At 43.0% G+C, this 22,461-nt stretch overlaps 3 protein-coding genes across 4 annotated transcripts; 1 reads left to right on the top strand and 2 right to left on the bottom strand.

The window, feature by feature from the left end:
- Window positions 1-1,831: 1,831 nt before the first annotated feature.
- Window positions 1,832-6,770, bottom strand: LOC143010278 (ras-related protein Rab-38). 2 transcript variants are annotated; one of them, XM_076162533.1, is made up of 6 exons: window positions 6,514-6,770; window positions 6,331-6,425; window positions 5,894-6,169; window positions 4,293-4,423; window positions 4,010-4,159; window positions 1,832-3,217 (listed from the first exon to the last, which is right to left on the bottom strand). In XM_076162533.1, exons 3-6 carry the CDS (start codon window positions 6,084-6,086, stop codon window positions 3,026-3,028), a joined length of 666 nt encoding a protein of 221 aa, XP_076018648.1. In that variant the 5' UTR covers window positions 6,087-6,169; window positions 6,331-6,425; window positions 6,514-6,770; the 3' UTR covers window positions 1,832-3,025. The 2 variants fall into 2 exon arrangements, with proteins under 2 accessions (XP_076018648.1, XP_076018646.1); XM_076162531.1 differs by having other exon boundaries at window positions 6,252-6,425; window positions 6,514-6,769.
- Window positions 6,771-7,869: 1,099 nt separating this feature from the next.
- Window positions 7,870-16,580, top strand: rab39bb (RAB39B, member RAS oncogene family b). The gene is made up of 4 exons (XM_076162534.1): window positions 7,870-8,333; window positions 10,551-10,819; window positions 14,076-14,256; window positions 14,364-16,580. The coding sequence occupies exons 2-4, from the start codon at window positions 10,605-10,607 to the stop codon at window positions 14,607-14,609; spliced, it is 642 nt and encodes a 213-aa protein (XP_076018649.1). The 5' UTR covers window positions 7,870-8,333; window positions 10,551-10,604; the 3' UTR covers window positions 14,610-16,580.
- Window positions 16,581-19,115: 2,535 nt separating this feature from the next.
- Window positions 19,116-21,961, bottom strand: vbp1 (von Hippel-Lindau binding protein 1). The gene is made up of 6 exons (XM_076162535.1): window positions 21,839-21,961; window positions 21,013-21,137; window positions 20,764-20,830; window positions 19,818-19,916; window positions 19,435-19,573; window positions 19,116-19,302 (listed from the first exon to the last, which is right to left on the bottom strand). Exons 1-6 carry the CDS (start codon window positions 21,917-21,919, stop codon window positions 19,226-19,228), a joined length of 588 nt encoding a protein of 195 aa, XP_076018650.1. The 5' UTR covers window positions 21,920-21,961; the 3' UTR covers window positions 19,116-19,225.
- Window positions 21,962-22,461: the final 500 nt, after the last annotated feature.

The raw sequence follows: 22,461 nt of genomic DNA, 5'->3' as shown, positions 1-22,461 counted from the left end.
AATGTAATGATGTTCCTGAAACAAATAGCTGTCTGATGGCTTTAGAACGTTGTGGCCTGGAGGCGTCGCTGGCAGAGGCGGAAAAGTTTGCTAGTTTATGAAATTATGGAAATAAGCAGCTTATAAAAAGACAGGCGTGCATTGCATACTGGCATGGTGCACTGTAAATAAGAACAAGTAAATGTGTCTGTGAAGTCCATTAACTCTACATACATTAATTCAATTTATACAATTGGAAAATGCATACATTTGTGCTCCTCATCAGTCTTCACTTGTGACCTGACCAGTTAACTGTTCCTAAGACCTGAAATTTGCAAAACAATGACTTGGTCCAACCTCTAGTGCTATTTCATTCTTGACTGAGGACATGTTTCTTGCTACCACTCACCTGTCTTGACTTGGGACTTAAGATTTGCTCTGTGTTGCACTTTGTGTTGCGTGTCTTGACCTGGAACTTGGGAGAGGACTTGTTTGTTTTTATTCAGGACTTGACTTTGGATCTGCTTCTCCTGACCCTTGGACTTAATTCAGAATTGACTTGTCCTGACTTGGGACTTGATTTGGTACTTGCTTGTCTCCATTTCCAATTTGACAAAACATTAGCTTGTTTTGACTTGTGACTCACAATGGCTATGTTCCATTTCTGCTATAGATTAAAACACAGATTTTGTATTCTTTTCTCTTATTTTGCAATATTTTAATTAACATTCTATTTTGGCGTTGTTCAGTTGACAATGTACTTATTTTTTTTAAATCTATTTCTATCAAGTTAGGTGAAGAAACACTGGGTACCATCTTGGGTGCAAATAAGGTGAACATATATCACTGCATCACTCACCGCCCCCTCGCCTCTCTGCTGCTGCGCCCTGCTTGCCTTTCAGTTGGGCTCTGTTGCCACCTGCAGGAAGAAAGGCGCAACTTATTTCCATGGCAACTGCAAGAGATGCGGGAGCCCCGTAGCCCCTGGCAACAGGCTCTCAGACAGGAGTGGAAGTCCCTATCTGGAGCTGTCAATCACAGACGACCCGTTGCCATGCTGGAGGCGAGCGAGCTCAGAGGGATGTGAGCCCGTTATTGACGAGGTCGTCCGCAGAGGCCGGCGAGCTCGAGGCGACGAGACAGATGGAGAAATGTAATGAAGTCAGTGGTGGATTTTTCAGTCTCCTCTTTGTTTAGTTTTCATAGTTCAATAGTCTTTATATCAATACGTTATTAATTACGAGGTAATTAAATAATTATTCAATGAAAAAAGTCTCCCATGTGACGTCTGCTTCAGATAAGAGGTGTTCTTCCTCCTCTTCAAGGCTGAGGTGATGTCACTTATGACAGTTTGTCCTTTTCTTAGCAGATGTTCACATATATATCTAGTGTTTATATCAGATTTCCACAGAAGAACTCCACATTTATTCCACAATTATAATTAATAATGAATTCTTCACTTCTCCTTCTAAGTTGCAGGCGCCTCTCATTTCCCATTTTTATTGATAATATTTAGCAGGTTTTCTAATGGTTTAACATTTGGGGAGAAGAGGCGTTTACCCGTTTACCTCTCTTCAAATTCCTCAGCAGGGGATTCAATTACCGCCAAATTCCTCATAAATTTCTTCTTACACTTTTAACTTTGATTTACTTCAAAAGCAAAAGTCCACTGAGACGCCGTTCGTCTGCTTTGAGGATCATGAATCCTCAGTCCAGACCTTCAAAGCAGATTAGGTGCTGCTCACTGGACTCAAGCTGCTTTTGAAGTAAATCAAAGAAAGTGAAAGAAGAAACTTTTGAAACGCTTTGGATGGAGTTAGAAGTTCTCTCAGTGCAAAATATACTAAGCTGCTGGAGTGTGTATGGTATATTGTCCATATGCACCATTTACACAGATTCAGTTGCTTTTAATAGACAGATTATTGTTGAGAATACAAACTATTTCATAATTAGTATTGTGACTTTAGGGTTAGGGATTTGAGAACTCAACACTCAAACACTTTCCGACTAGAGACCTTTAACCTCAGACTTGCTTGTCGTGACTTAGGACATGAATTAGGACTAGCTTGGACTTGTTTGTCCTAACCCCCGCTTGTCAGAAACACATTCTTCTTTCAGTAACGCAATTTCCCTCCCCGTCAATCACGTCGTGTTTTCACTCCGAGACATCAAACCTGTAAACAGCATGAATCAATAAAGACCTCAGCGTCCTGAATTATCATTCCAGCAACAAGAGTGCATTAAAAGACTTGTGCCTCTTCTGGAGTCTGTCTGATCATTTATTGATTTATTGCGGTGTATGCGGCTGATTCATAAGTCGGATCAGATGTAATTGGATCTGTTGAGATGTGAACCTGATGGCCTCCGTCATGCTGGGAAGCTCGGCTGTGCAGGCAGATAATAAGGCGATTCGAGAACTCACACGAACTGATGGAACACAACAGAGCACACAGACAAAAAAAGGGTCATAAATTAAATACAGATCTTGGCCAATAGGGTTAGGGTCAGGGCATATTATATTATTATTTTGCGTTTTGCATGTTAGATTAAAGCAAATGATGATTCAGAAACACGAGCCAGTCTGCAGCACAATGTGGGTGGATGGGACACGACTGACAGGCTTACACACCACTCCACCTTTGTGATAGACCGAAGTGATAAGGTGTTAATAATAATAATAATAATAATAATAATAATAATAATAATAATAACTAATTTTGTTCGGTGAGACAAATTTCACTCACAGGAACTGCTGTAGTTGCAGTCAGTCTACAGTTTCATAAAGTGTACGACTCTTTCCCTGTTGAAGGTCACCCATGGTTCCTGCCATTAGTGCCCTTGAGCAAGGTATAAACTCCAGGGAACTGTTTCTTCCTCCAGCTGACATCATCGGTAAAGCTGCTGGGTGCGTTTGTACAGGGGATGCAGGATTTTTGTTCGCGCTTATCAACTGTTTTACAAAGTCTCTCGTCTCATCCCTCCTCTCCATCAGCACGAGGAAGAGACTCCTCATCAGCGTCTTTGTTCACGTCCAGTCTCTCCCCTCTCACTCGTTGTCTCTGTCTCTGAGGGAGGAGCACCCCGAGCACCTGCCAGGTCGCCTCTGCTTGGCGTTGTAGTCGAGGCGGGGCAACACCACGCCGCCCTCTAACCCCCCCTTGGCGGCGGCGGCGGCCTCCTCCACAGACATGATGTTCTCCACCAGGCATGTGATGGCGGCATCGATGTTGGTGTTGTCCTGGAGAGTGAGGGGAAGATCACATCACACACACACTCGCACGTCATTGAAAACTTCTGAAAATATTATGTCACTTTCTGCCCCCCTGTGGTTGAATGCGGTATAAATACAAGTACAATAAGATGACTGTGTGCCTTTGAGCAATTAGGAGTTCCTAATTCACTGAATTCACCCAACACAGATTTCTAAGTTAGACTTTCAAGCACATAGAATAGAATAAGTGGATTAAGTGTAAATTGAATTGACGTAATGGGACCATGACACAAAAATAGGACAGAAACACAACACAAAGTGCCGGCAGTAACACACAATCAGCTCAAGCTTCACTGTTGCAAATTTAATTGTGGATTTAAAACTTCAAATGGCAGCGATGAGAAGAAGGGTTTGGATTTTGGAGAGCTTCAAGAGCCACAACAGAAGGGAACTGCAACTCAAAAATGTGTTGTTTCATGTAGTAGATAAGATCGAAGGTGTGATAAAGAAGTTGAGCCATCTTTGAGTTGAGTGTATTTTGTAGTTTTCTTAGTTCCTTTATTTGAAGAAGCGGCAGTTAACACTTCGAAGCTTAAATACAAAATTGATCTTTGCAAAAATATGGTTCTTTTCTGTAGCTATTGTTAAATAAATATCAATGACTTCTCATCCCCAGGAGAGGGCGACAATGTGCAGCAAAGTTCAGCTTTAAAAATAGAGACGGAGGGGGGGATGAAAGAAGGTAAAGGAGGGGAGACTGGAGGAAAGGTAGAGGGGAAAGGAACACACACACACAAACACAGACACACACACACTTACCTTGGCGGAGGTTTCGTAGCAGCCGACGAAGCCGTGGTCTCTGGAGAAGTTCTCCATTTTGGGCAGTTTGGAGCACAAACCCTGACTCTGCTGGTCACACTTGTTAGCCAACAGAACGGCTGGAACCGGCGTCCCATTGCTAAGGGCAACCTGCCAACAGGGATGGAAAGTAACGACACAACGTTGACATTGAGTACTGTGAAATATACTTAGAGGAATGTGCACTTTACTGGAATGATCTCATCTAGTTTGAGGCCTTTTCCTCCCCTGTCTGTGGACTTACCTTTGAGTCCAGGTCTACTTTCCACTTGAGGATGGCCTGAAACGTGGAGAGTCGCGTCATATCGAAGACGACGAGTGCTCCCACCGCCTCCCTGTAGTACACTCGGGTCATGTTGCCATAGCGTTCTTGACCTATGGGAAAAAGTTAAGGACGACAGAGTAAATATAACTTCTGCTGTCCAGTTTGTTATTGTGGACAGTTTCGTGTGTGACTTTGTGTGTGTGTGTGTTTGTGTGTGTGTGTGTGTGTGTGTGTGTGAGCGTGCATGCGTGCGTGCGTGCATCTGAATGAATATATGTATAAAAATAGGGCTCTATCCTGGAAACTAACTCCCTTCACATGATCTTAACGTACTGGTGAATCAGCAAGTCGGCACTTGGTTTAAACACTGACACACACACACACACACACACACACACAGCCAAATGCTGCACATGACTCAAATAACAAGAACAGCAAAACGCTCTAGTAAACATACTTCCATGCCAACACACACACACACACACACACACACACACACACACACACACACACACAGTGTCAGCATTGTCTCATTACAGCATTACAGCAGACATGCTCTTTGTCTTTCACTCTCCAACACCAGATGAGGAAAAGCAACAGGAGAGAGAGACAAAGGTCAGAAAGAAACTCTCAATGCCAAGTGCCAAGATCATTTCCAGCGAATCAAGTTTTGCAGAAAATTAGGCCAAAGTCTAGGCTGTTTTGACACTTTCCGTCATAGATAAATAACTTCTTCACATACGACAGCAGCTACAGAGATGCAGCAGATGATGAAGTGCTCACTTGACCTCTTGTGAATGTTTTTACACACGGGTCAACAACAGGCAAATGCACAACAGTGATGCAATTATCACTGTCACAAACTGATGTGGAAATCTGCCAACTGCCTTTCTCTCTCTGTATATGTGTGTGTGTGTGTGTGTGTGTGTGTGAGAGAGAGAGAGAGCGAGAGACAAAGGCCCAGTGTGTGTAACTACAGTGTGAAATCCTCACTGGTCTTCCTCTCCAAAAGCCACAGCAACACTTCTTCATGCCGATTGCGACTCTTATCAGTGTGTCTGCCTGCCTGCCTGCCTGCCTGCCTGTCTGTCTGTCTGTCTGTCTGTCTGTCTGTCTGTCTGTCTGTCTGTCTGTCTGTCCGTCCGTCCGTGTGTGTGCGTGCGTGCGAGAGAGAGAGAGAAAGAGAGGCAGTGGGATGGGTAATTATATTATTATTATGGATTTTTCGAGAATTAAGAAGTTCTTAAAAAAATTATAAAGTCAAATAAAAATGCCTGAGTGTGTGGACTGAAAAGCAAAATTACAGAAAATTACATTTGACTCCGTGGTCTTTAATAAAGTACCACTTCCTTATTTGATGCATTGAATGGATTGAGTGCATGGTTTGTATATATATATAACAGTTTCCAGACTATTCTTCTTCATAAACAAAAAAGTGGCCACATTCCAGCCATATAGAGCCACAACAGTATGTTCCCTTACAGGAGTTACAACCAGTGAGTGTGTGCGACAACTCATTCATATCTGATCACACACACACACACACACACACACACACACACACTCACACGCACTCTCACCGGCAATGTCCCACAGCTGCAGCCGCACCACGGTCTTGTGATCCCAATTAAGGACTTTAAGGGCGAAGTCTACGCCGATCGTGGCGCGGTAATGCTGGGAGAAGACCTGGTGGACGTAGCGCTTTATGATGGACGTTTTGCCCACACCGAGATCTCCGATGACCAAAACTTTCAGCAAGCGCTCCTGCTGCATGTCTCCGGTTGGCGGACGGCAAAGTGATGGGACCCGGTTACAGCATGCGGGAGTGACGCTGGGGAGGCGGCTGACGTGCGGGGCTGTGATCATATGGAGGAAAACAATGAGAATCAGGCAGAGGAAAGCATCAGTAAGGATGACAATAATCAATAAACAACTCACCATTGAGTCCTGCGCAACTGATGCGCGACAGAAAGTGTGTGTCGTGACAATAAGGTAACAATCACATCACCGTCATTACCACGTTACCGTGCCATCATGTGTCTGTGTGCAGGGTTGGTTAGATCCCTCCCAGATCCGGGCCAGAACTTGCGTGGCTGAGTCTCCAAGTCAAAACTAAAAAAGAGACAGAAGTTGCTGGTTGAAAAATACTGCTGTGGCCAACGGCACAACAGCAAGACAGAGAGAGAAAACGAGACGTTACGTGAGCAAAGTGCGGTTTGTGTGTTCCTCTTTCTCCTCTGCTGCCATGATCTCTAAAAGCAACATACAAGAAGCCTGCCAGCTATTTGTACTGAAGGCTGTCTGTATGACTGATTGTCTGTCTGTCTGGGGACCACACCTCCAGAGAGAGAGAGTGTGTGTGCGTGTGTGTTTGTGTGTGTTAATTACGGCTGAGGATACAATGGTGATGACCCGCACAGATTAATAACGCCAGAAATAAAAATTAAGGCGAATTATACCGTGTTTACTGAAAATTCAGTATTTTGGTCCATTTGCAGCACTTGTTGGCTCATGCAATCAACTCGTGTGGCAGTAGAGGGCGCTGTGACGTAAAGGAAACTAAAGCTGAAAGAATACTAGGAGAAGCTCATATAGCTCTTTGTGCTTTCATATAATTGGAGCCATAGTGATGTCATAGTAGTTCATTTGTCTAAGTTATCAAACTCTTAAGCCACAAACAAACCTTTTATAGCCTTTATATTTGTTTTAACATGTCAGAACACGTTATTTTCATTACTCTGTCACTCAATATGTGCATAACATCTACCTCCCAATCCTATAACTACTCACTTTAAACTCAACTCAACACCACAAAAACAAACCAAAACACTCTCACACACTCTCTGTCTCTCTCTCTCAGACACACACAGGGAAAACACTAATAAAGTAGACTACATCTCCCAGCACCCAGTGTGTGCAGTTCCGTGAATGCGCACTAGCAGTGTGTGCGCGCATGTGGCAGAAAGACGGCAAAGAGTCGGACTGTGCAGACGGATTTGAAACTTTTAATCACTCTAAAAGTGCTAAAAATGGTGAACAAATGACTATATATGACGTCAATAACCCACTTTTACAGCATTATGTGAATTACATATTGTATTCATATTATTAACAAAAAATAGATAAAAATTCACATATAACGTTTATAATATAAAATATATATAATAATAATAATAATAATGAATATGCAGATTCCTATTCTATGTTTTTGTTATTGTTATTATTGCTATATTATTTTATTTTATAAGAACCTTAAATTGCAAAATCATAACGTTTAGTTTGACTGAAAAGCGAACTATACTGTTATATTCAAAAATAAATAAATATTGCTAATCAATATTGCTTATATCACCCCAAGTCATGCAGATGATGTTTTTACTGTGATATTTGTGTATATTTGTGTGTATTTGTGTATATTTGTGTGGGACGAGCCGAGTTGCGCGTCTGCCCGGTCCTTTACGGTACTGGTACTGATGCGGGATGAGTCAGGCTATATGATGCTGCCGCTGCCATTTCATCAGCGGCGAAAACCTACAAACACACGGTGAGCCCAGACATGAAACGGCGGGATTCCCCTCCGACACCCCGCGCCCCGCTCCCGTCCTCGGCCTAGAAACACCAGAAGAGAGGCTGAGCTGCTTTATTCGCCACGAAAAAAGCGCAAGATCCGGGTGTTTTTGTGTGTGTGTGTGTGTGAGAGAGAGAGAGAGAGTGAGAGAGAGCGAGAGAGAGAGAGAGAGAGAGCCTGCTCCGGCTGCGTCTTTCCTCTGCCCGCTCCCGGGGCCTGACGTTACCGAGGGATCCGAGCCCCCGAGCCCCCGAGCCCGGGCCCTTCTCCTAAGCATCGAGTCCCGGAGGCTCGCTCGTTTACTCCGGTTGGTTTCCCTTGCGTCCTGAGGATCGACCCGGCCTTGGACTTCTCGGTGCCATGGCGCCCGGATCGGCTTGGTCTTGAATAAGCAAACAACGTAAGGAGAGATAAACCACCCAGGCCTGAATTAGACTCCACTCCTGCCCCAAGTAGGCTATTTTAATCTTTCCTAACCTGTATTTCTGTCAGTTATCACCGTTAGAGCCTCACACAGAGCAGTTAGAGCTCCTTCCAGAAAGCTCTGCTCTATTTTTCTGTCATGATGTTGTGGTCTAATAATAGCCTGTAATTAAAACAAGCTGCTGTAAGAGGCATAGGGGAAGTAGGCCTACACACTCAGTGCCTATAGGGGTCCCACATCATCTATATTGGACTACACACAGGCCTAAGGCGTTGCAGTTTATATTAAGTAATTATAGTAAGTAATAAATATGAGTTTAAGACAAAAATGTGGAAATAAATATTAATATTTTTTCTATGAAGTATTTTTCAATAGCACAAAGCTGATTGGTTTAGAGATGTCAATAAGTAGCATAAGGTCACTGTGCATCCTTAGAAAGTAGAAACCAAGGGAGATACATTATTTCTAAAATCACAGAGAAACACAGATTAGAAATACTACAGGGCTGGAGTAAGAGTAATACTACATTAGGTTAAATTCCAGTTTGGGAGGCTAGAGGAAAGTCCCAGGGGAGCATTATAGTGATCCCTCTCTTGCCTATACAACAGCTTTTTGAGACATCTGAAAAACCCTGGATATGCGATATGCCACAGGCCCGGGGTGATGGGGCTCCAAACTGCTCTAACGCATCCGGTGTGAGGCCAGAAGGCTGTTATTCTCCGGGGATTTAGCCGCCAATGTTTGCATACCGACCGGGCTACGCAATCTGATTCCACAGACACACACACACACACAGGCAGAGCGGGTGAGGGGTGGCTGTGACTGGCTCTCTGCCCATCTGCTCTGTTGAACCCATCAGGATCAATGGGGGAGAAGAATCCCTTAAACTATATGGACACTCAGTTCCCTCCTATAACCAGAGGACCACCCCCTTAAATGTCCCTCCAGTCCAGTCAAGAGTTAATTATTCATCAATTCAAGGGCTGACCAAGCAACTTAAGCAGGATTTAGGGCTTGTCCTTCATGGATAAGATTACATGTATGTGTTATACCTCTTAAAATAACTTATTTCTCTGTAATTTCAATATGAAAACATTTGTCATTGCAGTAAACACCCATATTGCATCATAAATCATGACTAGTAGCACATACATCCTCAAACAGGGGTGTATTCTAGGAAGAAACACAGAAAACGTTTTGCAGCTAGGTGATTATTGATCCAGTTGAGAGGTCACAAGTTCAGAAAAAGAATAATTTACAAAAGGATGCCTATTAAAACATAAAATGACATGAGTGGGAAAGTATAATTCGATTTGTTCATATCACATGGTTTTTAGTACAACAGTAAACTGTGCTGTGCTTGTGGGAGGGAACAAACTGTCAATGAAAGGTTATAGTTCAGTCACTGAAGTGTTGCCAAATATGTATTTAGGTTTGTTCTTCCGTTGTCTGTATTCAACAAGAGCAGCAATTGTTTCTCTGTAGGAATCTGTAGGAGATTTTACACAATCAACTTACTGAGGACTGCAGGCGTAACAAACTGAGACCCTGTAAATATTGTTGAATCCATTGTAGCCTGATGATGCTGCAGGATGATATTATTGCTTCAAAGTGCGTTGAGATCACAATAAAAACATTAGTGGGTACTAGAATATGTTCCTCTAAACATGCAGTCACAAATGATGATGATGAACATATATCAGAGGAATATTATTGAGGAGTTTACATATAGTAGACAAACCGAAATGGTACAGTAATATATGTCAAGGTTTAGCTGCTACACTATTTCCATAAAGTATCATAGAACATGAAGGTAAGAATATTAGTTAAGACATCTATAAAGCATCAATTTATATATTCAATAAACCTGAACCCTTACATGAAATATACAAATATACAATTCACCACAATCGATAATGAGATCAATACAGAGTCAATGTGGCTGTTGTGCACTCTAATGAGACTGCATAGACATATCTCAACATTATAGTATAACGATTCCATAAACGAATCATAAGATCATTACAGCGATATTAAAAACTATTAAGATCAATGTCAAAGTCCATATGACTGTCGATGAACATAGTAAGACTATACAGATTAGTTTCGTTGGTATACTGATCAGAGGTGATCATTTAAAGTACCATAAATCAGCGATCACGTTCTTATTGAATATGGATTATAGTTTTGCTTTCACTCCCTCCCCCCCCCACCCTCCTCTCTCTCTCTCTCTCGCTCTCGCTAGCTCTCAAACAGACAGACAAACAGACAGGCGGGCAGAGCGACAAACGGGCGCGTCATGGAGGCGATATGGCTCTATCAGTTCAGGCTGATCGTGATCGGGGACTCCACGGTGGGGAAGTCGTGTCTGATCCGGCGCTTCACGGAAGGGCGGTTCGCCCAGGTGTCGGATCCCACCGTCGGCGTGGACTTCTTCTCCCGGCTGGTGGAGATCGAGCCGGGCAAGCGGATCAAGCTGCAGATCTGGGACACCGCGGGACAGGAACGCTTCAGGTGAGCACAGGAGGGGGGCATAAGGGCTCATCACAGCGGAGAGGTATTTGAATCCGTAATCATTAGAACTGTTGGGCGATAACGTGGTAAGTTATATTTCCGAGTTGGACTTGAACTCATCATTCGGTAATGTTACATTACATTACATTACATTACGATCATTACATGTTCGTATAATAGTCCTGTCATTTGTAGGATTGTGATGCTAGTTCAGAGATGTATACTCCTATACACGCCATTTTTATTTACTATATTACTACAATGTACCATTAGTACAGTAGTACAGTATTAGGCCCATCTGTCAATCACAGTATTCCTATAAGTTTATGACATTTTGTATGTTTTGATGTATTCCAGTAAGGATAAAAACGACATGCACAGGCTCATAATATCACCCTAATATTCCTGTAGGAAGTGCTTCTGCAAAAAGTAAAAGACAAGTAGGGTTGCTGCAGATATGATGGGTTAACTATGCTTCCTTTTATATTTTGTTTTAAAAAATGACTTTACCGCAATAGGGCAGTTAAATCATCAAAGCTTTTATCTCTGATGTGATTTAAAGTGTCTTGAAGGTCTTTCTGTTGAAGAACAGAGTTGTCGTTAGACATGGCAAAAAATGTCCTCGGCGTTAATGAGAAGAGGGAACTTGTGGTTTAGTTTTTTCAATTCTGACACATACTGTAAGTGAAACATTTATCCCGAGGTGAACCGTTTTGAACTTCCTTTAAGCTTATGTGATGGGAAGATGTAGCTTTAGTCAGAGATAAAGATGAACCTGGGGCAGTCAGAAAGCTAATCATCAACCCTGCTGAAGTGTCCTTGAGCAAACACTGGACTCTTGCTCTGTGGACCTCTAACCTCTGACCTTCCTGTTGGAGAACAGAAAGCAAAAAGAACAATTACAATACCATTAGAAAAATAAGGATTAGACATGTAATAACAGCCTCACCCGATGCAGTACAAAGTTTAAGAGTCCCTTTCTCAAGAGATAGTGTAGATAAGTCCTTGGTCTTTAGTGCGCAGAACTAGTATGGTGTGTAACTGAAGCGTACAAAATTCTCACAGCCTTAAGGTCTAAAAACTCGAATTACCACTCGGGACTCATTTATTTATCTGCCTGCAGAGGGTAAACAGCTGTTATTCAAATGCGGTTTGAGGTGATACAAGTGCAGGAACCTCACCCATCAAACATTACTACATTACTTAGACACAAGAGCTTTACCTCTCTAAAAATAAACCAGTTTTGCTTACCTGAGTGAAACTGGTGTCCTGTAGGGGAGAGTCATATAAGGTGCTGGTAACAGCTAACTGCATCGCTCCCATCTGCCCAGGTTCTGCTTTTTTTTTTTTTTAAAATTTTGTTTTTCTGCTTCTTCAAAGTTGTGTGCTTACTATTCAGGAATTTCCCATCGAGTTTGTCTTCAGTAGTTTCACCGGAGTTTCCCTGCAACAGGCTCATCTCTGACTACTTACTGGTTTCTACAGAAGGAAAGCTCCGGAAAGCTCTGGGGCAGGGGTGGGGAACCTCCAACCCGCGGGCCATGTACGGTCCGCAAGTCCGTTTGGTCCGGCCCACGATTCAGCCCGCGATTCGGCCTGCCTGGCCCGCGACCGCCAGATCACGCGCAAATATCTTGGATCTTTTGCCTCAGTTTAAACATGCCAAAAAGATGCGTGCAATCATCGATCATGTCTGCCTGTTGTGCGATTTTATCTGTCATTACAATTGTAATTCTAAAACAGTTCCCTCATTTAGTCATTGGCTACCACAAAAAACAATGCAAGCTTTCTAACAAACACCGCAGATTGACTTAGAAGCTGTTCTTTCAGCTGTGTGTGAATGAAGATCCAGCACACTCGACAGCACGTTGATGAATTGATTCTCAAACCCTGCAGCAATCAGTGTGTGTCCATAAAACAGCCACATGTCCTGCTGAAGAGCCATTAATCAAAACGCAGAACTCAAAGCTTGTCAATAACGACAGGAATTCCGGCTGGATGTTTAATTAAAACGCCTCATGAACAATGTTTTCTCGCAGGCAGCCTGTGTAGAGGGCGTAAAGCCTGACTGATGCTTATTCACACATGCGTGTACATACTGACAGAAGGGGACCGCGTCTCCGTGGCAACTGTGACACGTCCCCTCAAGAGACTAAAGTACAAATCGGGTGTCGTGTACCTCCTCTCATCAAGAATACAAACACTAGGAGAGGCGCTTTGATGCTCTGAAATGGGCCATAACAGCCAAGTTCTTCAAGGAGAAAATTGAGTCTTTGTTGTGCAGAATATCTCCATTTAAAAGTCATTAAGAGAAGATGAATCATGCACCACTTTCTTAATCACAAAGTGGTGATTTGCAGAGACTGCGAGAGTCATTTCTAGATGTCATGAAAGAAGAGAGCAAGAGTTCCCGTAAAGGCTGAACAGAGACTGCATGTTTGTTTTGGCTGCCGGGAAAGAAAAGCTGATTTTTGTTGTCGTTGTGCGTTGACTTTGCCTTTTATTTATATTACTCTTACAGGTACGGTATCTCTTTCCTGTATTTGTAGTGTTAAATATCAATTTTAAAGCCCAGACTGTTCCCCGATGGGTTTAGATCAGTTCAGGCGACCGTTGCCATGGCTATAAATGACTGAAATTGCTCAGCTGCAAGTGTTCACGGTCGTCCTTCCTTCCATAAATGTGTGTGTCAAATGTAAGTGATTCACACCTTGGTGATCCTCCCTTCCTCCCTCCCTTCTTTCCTTGTTCACGGCGTCACACTCTCTCTGTCTCGACCTCGACTTTGTCATTTACCTCCCCGCTATATTTATCTCGGTGTTGGCGTCTCCATGCGTGTTTCAGGCATCACAGTTTGCGTAACAGCAAACATCACAATTCTAAGTTCTGCTGGAGTTGGACTTGTAACGATGTTGTTTTGGACAGAAAATTGCATCCAGTTATCTCATCGTCATGTCACTTTTTCTCCATGTCTGAGCTCCTTCACGTCACACCTCTTTCCCTCCGGCTTCCTTTTTTCCTTCCCTCACACCTCCTGTCATGCGTTTCTCCCTGATTCTTTCACTCCTTAGCAACACCAAATCCAACTCTCTCCTTTTCATCTATTTAGACATTTAACACATCTACTGACACTCTTAACTTTCCATCTATTTTTTCTCTTCACTCTATTCTTTCACTTCAACTGATAATGTCCTTCTACTTTGTGCTGAAAGTGAATTGCTGCTGCCTCTGGCCTTCATCTTTACAACCTCCGCAGGTCCATCACCAGGGCTTACTACCGCAATTCCGTGGGTGGACTCCTTCTCTTTGACATCACCAACCGCCGCTCCTTCCAGAATGTCCACGACTGGCTGGAAGAGGCCCGCAGCCATGTCCAACCCCACAGCATCGTCTTCCTATTGGTTGGCCACAAATGTGACCTGGAAGCACAGCGTCAGGTAAGACATGAAACTCTCTGAGAGGTTTTCTTGTGTCTAATCGCTCTTGTGCTCCAAATGTCATCTCGAGAACGAACTGGTCAATTTTTTCTCATTTCATTTGCTAGGTGACACGTCAGGAGGCGGAGAAGCTGGCAGGTGCGTATGGAATGCGTTACGTGGAGACCTCAGCCCGTGATGCCATCAACGTGGAGCATGCCTTCACCGAGCTGACCAGGGACATCTTCGCCTTGGTTCGGTCCGGAGAAATCACCATCCAGGAGGGCTGGGAAGGTGTGAAGAGCGGGTTCGTCCCCAACGTGGTCCACTCCTCGGAGGAAGTGACCAAGAGCGACCGCCGCTGTCTCTGTTGATCTGGGACGAGCACGAACGATGAGGCCGGTGGTGAAAGGCGGGGATTCCCGGGAGGATTCAGAGGGGATCGGCTGACCGGACGGGGTGTCGACCCTATGACTGAAACTGTTAGCTCCCCTCTGTTGTTCCCTGTTCTAATTGAAGGAGGCTGATTGAAGGATTTTGATGACAAGGTTGCCCAGTGAAGGAAAAACAGCCTACTTGGACGCTCGTGCCCGTTTCTGTTCATAAATGTTTTATTTCATGGAGAGCAAGGGACACAAACAGTTGTCTACTCTTGAGGGCTCCTTGAAATAATTACCTTTTGGTTGTTCCCATTTGGTTTCCTGGGCTGTTTGCCTGAAGATCCCCCCTGAAGGCCTTAGAAGGAGGATTAATTTAGTTTCTTTGCTCAAACAAAACAACGCTTAACTCGTTTCATTTATCTTCTAGCTTCTCACCTTCTCTCATCTCTTCTCCCTGCAACCCTGTCGCCACCTCCTTCTCCTCCTCCTCCTGTCCTTCAATATGCAATTACATGATCCCATTCAAAACGTCCACTTTTAGCTCGGCGTCCAGCGTCATTTAAGCACATATCATCGAAATGAAATTATTGTCTGCGCCCTTAGATTCAGTCTCCTTTCTACATTCCACAAACGGAGCTCTATGAAGGAGTCCTAGAGGTCATGAAATCCAACAAGGATTCAACACAATAGTTCTCTTCTGAAGACCTTCGACCCCCAATGAGCCTGCGGACATCACCTACATGGTTAGATCCACTATCATTCAGCTAAATACTGCACTATAACACACTCCTCATCCGTCTATCTCCTAAAGGACTCCTTAAGCGAGGAACGATTGACTTTGACCATATGTACAGCTAAAACTGACCAAGGTGAGAAAACGCCAGAAGATTCACGCTTCATGACTGTCAGCCATGTTAAGATGGACTAATGGGAATGTTAAAACACACAGAAAGCACCTTAACACCCCATGTCCACCCTTAATTAAGTGTGGAGTCTCATTCAGGACATTTGAAGGGCGCAATTTAGCAAACTGGGGATAATTCATTCTTGGTATTAAAATTTAACAGTGAAGGACAGAGCTCAAGCAGAGGGAACCATGGCAGCAGCATATAGGAAATTGGACCTGAAACCCCGCTGCATTACCCACAATGCACGCCTAGGGACACTATCGTACCACAATGTAATCATGAAAACAGTCCAATTGGCAGGTGTTAAATGAACCCAACGCAATCGCATATGATACAAGGCTTTACTGAATTTTTGTTTGATGAAGTTGCCCATGCCTTTTTACGTTTGTGCATACAGTATGTGTAATTATATCATCAATCGTTTGTTGTATGACTTCTAACACAAGTTATTAGCATTTCGGTCAGAATTTTAGCAGGTTGAAGAGTCAAGAGGTCTTTAATAATTGCAACACCAAGCACATCCCAAAGACACATTTCATCCCAAATTCTAATCGGGTTTTGCACATATTGCACATCCCAAACTATGGGACTACTTACTCTTGAGGATGTGTACAAGTGAGGCTTCCAACGCATGCAGGTTACACTCGACAACATCGTACCTGCCTCGTGTGTGTGTTCCATGCTAATTTATATTTTAAGGGAATTTCCACTGATGCAGAAATGTTTCCATGCTGTTATTACAAGGTACTCTTGATATTCAAATAAAGGCTACACAAGAATCAGCGACGAATAATAATGCTACATGGGATAATAGCTAACATGAAAGCAAACATGAAAGCAAATAACTGTACCTCACATCTGGAGGGGCTAGAATAGATCTTAATATATTTTCTGTGCAAACTATGAGTTTTCAGGGTTATTTTCTACATGTAGGGACAAAATATAAGATCAGTTTGATTTTCCCAGCGTAACATTTTTTCATCTACTGCCCTCTTTTGTTTTCATCGTTACAAACCTCTGCAGCTCTGTAATGATTAAGATAAAATACAATGAAAATGCATCATTTCCACACACGTGTTTGCCTTCTGTATGCGTCTCCAAAGAGTTTTATGACTTCTTGTTTTAACGTGAATGTATCATTGGAAAATGTGCAATTATGTGTTAATGAAACTTCCAGTTAAAGAGAAAAATCATGACCACCATTACGGATGTTTATTCTTCCGTCACTGTCGCCATCCTCCTAACCGTCTATTCTCATTCTAGTTTAATTAGCTTGAAATGCTTTAAGGATCATTTGCATTGTCTTGATAGCTTCTGTGTTGCCACATCACATTGTTTACATTACTGTTGGGTTCTAATTGGTACAATGTTATTGATAGTTTAATAGTTAATATTGTTTCAGGATGTCTTCAGCTTGAAATGTCTGTGTTAAAAGCAATTGCAGATAAGCAAAGATCAGTCGTTAGTGTAACAGAATTTAATGGATAAGCTGCTAAATGAAAGTCATGAAAGTCAATGGTTGTTAGTGTCCTTCCCTCTAATTTGGCAAGAATGATCTTACACTTAAAGCAAAAAGTTTTGGCTGAGTCCTGTTGTCCATTTCATCCAGTTCCAGTCTTTTTCATGGTTGTGAGGCTTGGCTGCGTTTAACTAAACAAATGGAATCTCAGTGCTACTGGCAGAGTGACTCGAGGAAACATGAAGGCATTGATGAAGGGCACTTTGAAGGGAACTTCTTCTTCGTGATGAAACAGTTCCACGTTTGACAGCAGAGCAATCAGCTTCTCTGGCTCGTTTCCCGACACACCGGGTGATTTATTGGGACTCTGCGCCGTTCTCTGCCACCATCCTTGGCTGCTTTTGGTTCCCTGGGAAGGTTGCTTTCACGCACAGAATACTGAGCGAAAACTGGCTCAACTTCAACCTCCAGTAAAGTGAGAGATGATGCATCCTCTGTTGAATTGAAAATAGGGCCAAGTCCCGTGGAATTAGTTTGGTCTGTCGGTGGCTTCATCATCCCCTTTGCTAACTTTTGCATAATTCTCTAATGTTGTTCTAAAACAGAACTTAACTGCAATGAACCCCTTTCACATAAGCAGCTATGAAAATGGCCAAGAGAAACCGAACAATAATGAGCCAAAGGGTGGAGGACATTAACATCATCACTCCAATCTGGTTTTGTCCTGTCACTGTCTTTTCTCTTCCACCCGTCATCATCTAGTATCATCAGATCTTACATCTGATATCTGACTATAGTTCTTTTCTGCCCCCGACATAATCCCTCTCCTCCTCCTCCTCACAAGAGCTGCGGTAGAAAACTAATCGTGTTTCACTTTTCTGTCCAACCCACTGACATATTTCTGTCCTTAATCCCGCTGGGGTAGAAGGGAGGGCAGTCTCTCCTCTTCCTCTACCAGTTATCTACCAACAAACTGAAATGTACTAAAAAAAATAAAATGTGACTGTAAAAATATACATTCTCACTGACTTGTTTTTGTATCAAGACCCATATTTGTTACACATTTGATAGGCAAGATGTTTCAGGAGACATCGCATTTGGGCTAGGTTACATATTATCCCCGACAGAAAAACGTATTGACTGAGTTACTATTTGTGGGCCTTTGCAATTTCAAAGCAAAATATCCACATTACCAAATGATGCTGACCTCAGTCCCAGATAAATACAGTTAATTGAATCATCTCAGCTACTGTATGTTCACCATAGGTCAACGTTCTGTAATCAGAAGTACACACTTTTCTTACCATTTCTTCTTTACATGCTTTCCAGTCTTTTGAAGGCTGGAATAATCAGTATCGTCTTTCAAATGACTTGAAATTCCAACACTGATGCATTCTATTTAGCTTTAACTGTACTTATGTGCATATGGGCTCATCATTGATTGGAAAATTGTCTTCTCATCGAAAGAACCGACAAACAGGCGGGTCAAGGTCTCATGTCTTTGCCCAAATGCTCTTCTTTTACTCCATTCATTGTTTAATGAGTACAATGACAAGACAAATAAATACAGATAGGACAGTGGCAAGAAAGGAGAGGAGGAAGAAGGTAGTGGGGAAGGTGAGTGATGAAGGTGCAGCAGCAGACTGGGATCAAACCTTCAAGCTGGAAGTCACAGACTTCTGTGGCACTTGGATTAACGCGAGAACGGGAGCTGCAAGGCAAAACGGTCCAGGTTTAATCGGCACTCATGAGATCTTTAGCGTCTCCCCAATATGATCCTTGTGAGTGAAAATAGGACTACACAAAACCCCATAAACGCAGGAAATTACAAGTGCCAGATCAAAAATGCAAGGGAAGAAAGACAAGAGGGGAAAACTGCCAGTCATGACCCGCCAAAAGTAACAGCACATATGTTTAAAGACTAGAAAGAATACAAAAAAACGCCTTGTTGCTTTTGTGTTTTTGTTAGATTTTACTTGAAAAAAATACATAAAAAGTAACAAAACAGAAAACGGTATGAGGGTGAAGACTGAGCTGGAGATCCAAAGAGGCGATGATCATGAGGAACACTCAATTTAGTCTGCCTGGCGCGTGGCACCTGCACATTTACCTCAAAACAAATTAAATCAAGCGCACCGCAACTTTTACTATGAACCTACACATGAAATGGGGTGGGTTGTTTTCACTGACTAAAAGGGAGGAGGGGGGTTGCAGAGGAAGAAGTGGGTGCCGTCCTACTGATATTAAGACTTGTCTGCTGATTTTAGGAGGTTATCTTTGCTCCTCCTCTTCACGTCCCAGTTGTAGACTCGTGCCATGTCTGAGGGGAGCGGCGAGTTAAGGAGCAACGGGAGGAGAACGAGGCAGAGAAATGACAAGCAGTGACAGGAATATCTCGTACACAACCTCTTAGCCTGAGCCGCGTGTGCCTCAGCTTTGGGCGGAAGGATACTGACTTCGGTGGTAGTGAACTGGTCTCGCAGGAAATCCAGATCCTCCTCGAGCGTCTCAAGGTTGCGAGAGGCTGTGGACAGATTTTTCTCTAGGAGAGCCTGGGCTTCATTGATGTCGTACTCTAACATGACATTGGCCTTTAGGGAGAAAATGCGTTGTACATTATAATGTCAATAAGTACAGATAAGTACATGCATGTAAACAGAAGAGGTATGTAATTCTGTAAGCTGTGAAAAGCACATTTTTCTGCCAACTACCTAATGCTGTCTTTATATGCCATCGTGTGACTGACAGGATTTGTCCCAGAGGCGTTTATGAAGGATTATATCAAATATATATACACAGACAGAGAGACACACACACACGACTAGGACTACTCACCCCTAACCATAGGCAGACTTTGTCAGTGGGCGGCACAGAGGCCTTGCAGTACAAATTATCAGCCAACAGGAAGTGTGTATCCATGGGCTCTGTGGTGTCCTGGGGAGATGAAAAGGCAAAACATATTCCATCCATTTTCTTTGACCAATATATGCAAGATGGAACTTTAACTTTGCTTTTACAAATACTGAAGATGGTGAGGAGTAATGATGCGTGAGAGTAAGCCTGCTCCCCAGATGCATGGCTTACTTGTGGTTCCTGGTATCTCCAAAAGTAGAACGGGAGGCAGAGCCTTTAGTTCTCAGGCTCCTCTCATCTCCCAGATTCGGTCCAGGGGGCAGACACCCTCTCTATGTTTAAGAGCAGGCCTAAGCCCCGGGCCCTAGTTAGGCTGCTATAGGCCCAGACTCCTGGGGGTCTTCCCGTGATGCACTGAGCTCCTCTCTCTTCCTCCCTTCTCTATCTGCATATCCATGTCATTATCACTGCATTACACCAACTCTACTACTTCCCTGGAGTTGTCTGTGTTCTCGTCTCACAGCTTGCTGTGGAAGCCTCTCCTGTAGAGACAAAGACCCTGTCCTTCTATAAGCATTGATATTAGTCATATTTACAGTTGTAAATCTGGTTGGCCGCCCACCTAGAGCTCAGTTGTGCCGGAGGTTTCCCTTCCCATTTAAGGGAAGTTTTTCCTTGTTGCTGTTGTCAAATGCTTGCTCATGGGGGAATGTTGGGCTTCTTTAAATGCTCTGTATTTAAAGTGCTTCAAGATGACATTGATATGAAGAGATACAGTTGAGACTACTGCTTAGAGTAAAATTGCAAAGTGCAGCCAAACATAAGTCCTATTAAGGGTTTAACTCTCCTTATTCAACTGATACATTACACACATTAGATGATGTCACATGTGGTTTAGTTTTATATATTTATATAAGACCACACCCACCTTTTTCTTCTGCATGTGTCGTAGGATTTCTAGCGTCTGTTTGATCTGTGGGATCTGGTTTTTCAACCTAAACACAGAGAGGAAAGAGAGGTTTCGGTCAAAATTCAAAGGATTCAACCAGTTGCAGTGTAATGTACATAAATCAGGTTCATACTATTGACACCAAACTGGGACACACAACTTACTGTGTGTGTCTCTCAGTGTGTGTGTGTGTGTGTGTGTGTGTGTGTGTGTGTGTTCCATGCATACCTGAGCTTCTTCTGAGTCAGGTTGAGCTCCATGTATTTGTACTTCTGGTACTGCTCGTCCAGCTTCCTCAGCGCCGCGTCTGCCGTCTCATTGCCCGGCTGCTTCATGAAGGAATCCACATCCTCCTGCAAACGGCCCACAGGAGGTCACAAACACAAAACATCACTTTAAACTCTTAGAAACTTACTAATAACATCATTAACACTTAGAAACACCAGTAACAACTTTATTTCTATCATGGATAATCCTAAAAATAGCACCAGTGACTCGAGCTCTTGAGTTGTACCTGAGTTGTGCTCCTCAACCATAAATACTGTACATTATAATAACGTGTTCTTAATCTATCTACGTCACCAATAAGATAACCATTTACTCTTGTTTGGACCGACTTATCTGTTAGCTTTTCTGAACAATATACAAGACAATACTTAATAGTTCACTCAACTGGCGGTTTCTGTCCTGTACATGTACATTATGGTCGTATTTTATGATTGGCAGGAGGGTGACAGTGTGTTCGTGTGTGTGTGGCTGTCAGCCCAAATGTCTAAATGATTCACTATCTAGCGACTAGTACGTACGGGTAGTCTGTCTGTAACAAGTTAAACCAGCGAACGTTAGCGAGTTTAAATGAAACGAACACACGCTTAACGCCACTCGTGACGATACTGCCTTACATGGACGTGACCAGCCGCCCTGCTAGCTCGCTAACTAGCCGATAGCAAGCATGTCCCGCCCGTAAAAACGATACAAACACACGCATGTACTTCCACCTTTGTGTCCTAGCTACAGAAAGCGAACACGGCGCAGAGTGTCACGGTTTACGCACCACAAACACTGCCTCAGGGATGCCTAGGTGCTTTCTCCTGGACGCCTGGACGGCGTTGCTGTTATCTATGGTGGCCGACATCTTGGAGAGTAGCTACTCCTTCCTTCCTTACGTAGAAGACGGGGCGTCAACCACGTATGAAGATCAGCGGCCTCTAGCGGCGAGAACCCGCAACTGCTGCTCTGTATTTCAGTAGCTTTACCACCACTACTTGCGTGACTGATTAATAATGTGATGAAATCAAACCACTAATTAAATTGTTTGGATCGATAGGAATTGTGGAGAGAAAATATGGAATTAAAAGAAGAAAAGTCCCCTATTTGAAATGCAAACAGTGTGTAAACATGCAGTTTTATTGGGAGTGCAGTGAGCTCAGAAATATATGTTGAGATCTTAATAATCAATCAACTTATTGTATGAACTTATAACAATAAGTACAAATGACAATAACAGCAAGGAAAACTTTTTTGTACTCAATTTTCCATCATTAACAAAGTGCTATGGAGAGCATCACAGAAACACCACCACTATGTTTAAAAGCAGCAATGCAAGTTACAGGTTACACGGTTACATAATCACATCTGTCTGCATGAGTATATTCTGACAGGATGAGGAAAAAATAT

Source organism: Genypterus blacodes, unplaced genomic scaffold, assembly GCF_046128005.1.
Source record: "Genypterus blacodes isolate CSIRO-AG114 ecotype Tasmania unplaced genomic scaffold, CSIRO-AGI_Gbla_v1 ptg000122l_1, whole genome shotgun sequence".
In the NCBI taxonomy this organism is placed as follows: Eukaryota; Metazoa; Chordata; class Actinopteri; order Ophidiiformes; family Ophidiidae; genus Genypterus; species Genypterus blacodes.
Note: the sequence above shows the minus strand (reverse complement) of the source record. Positions and strands in the feature narration are given on the sequence as shown.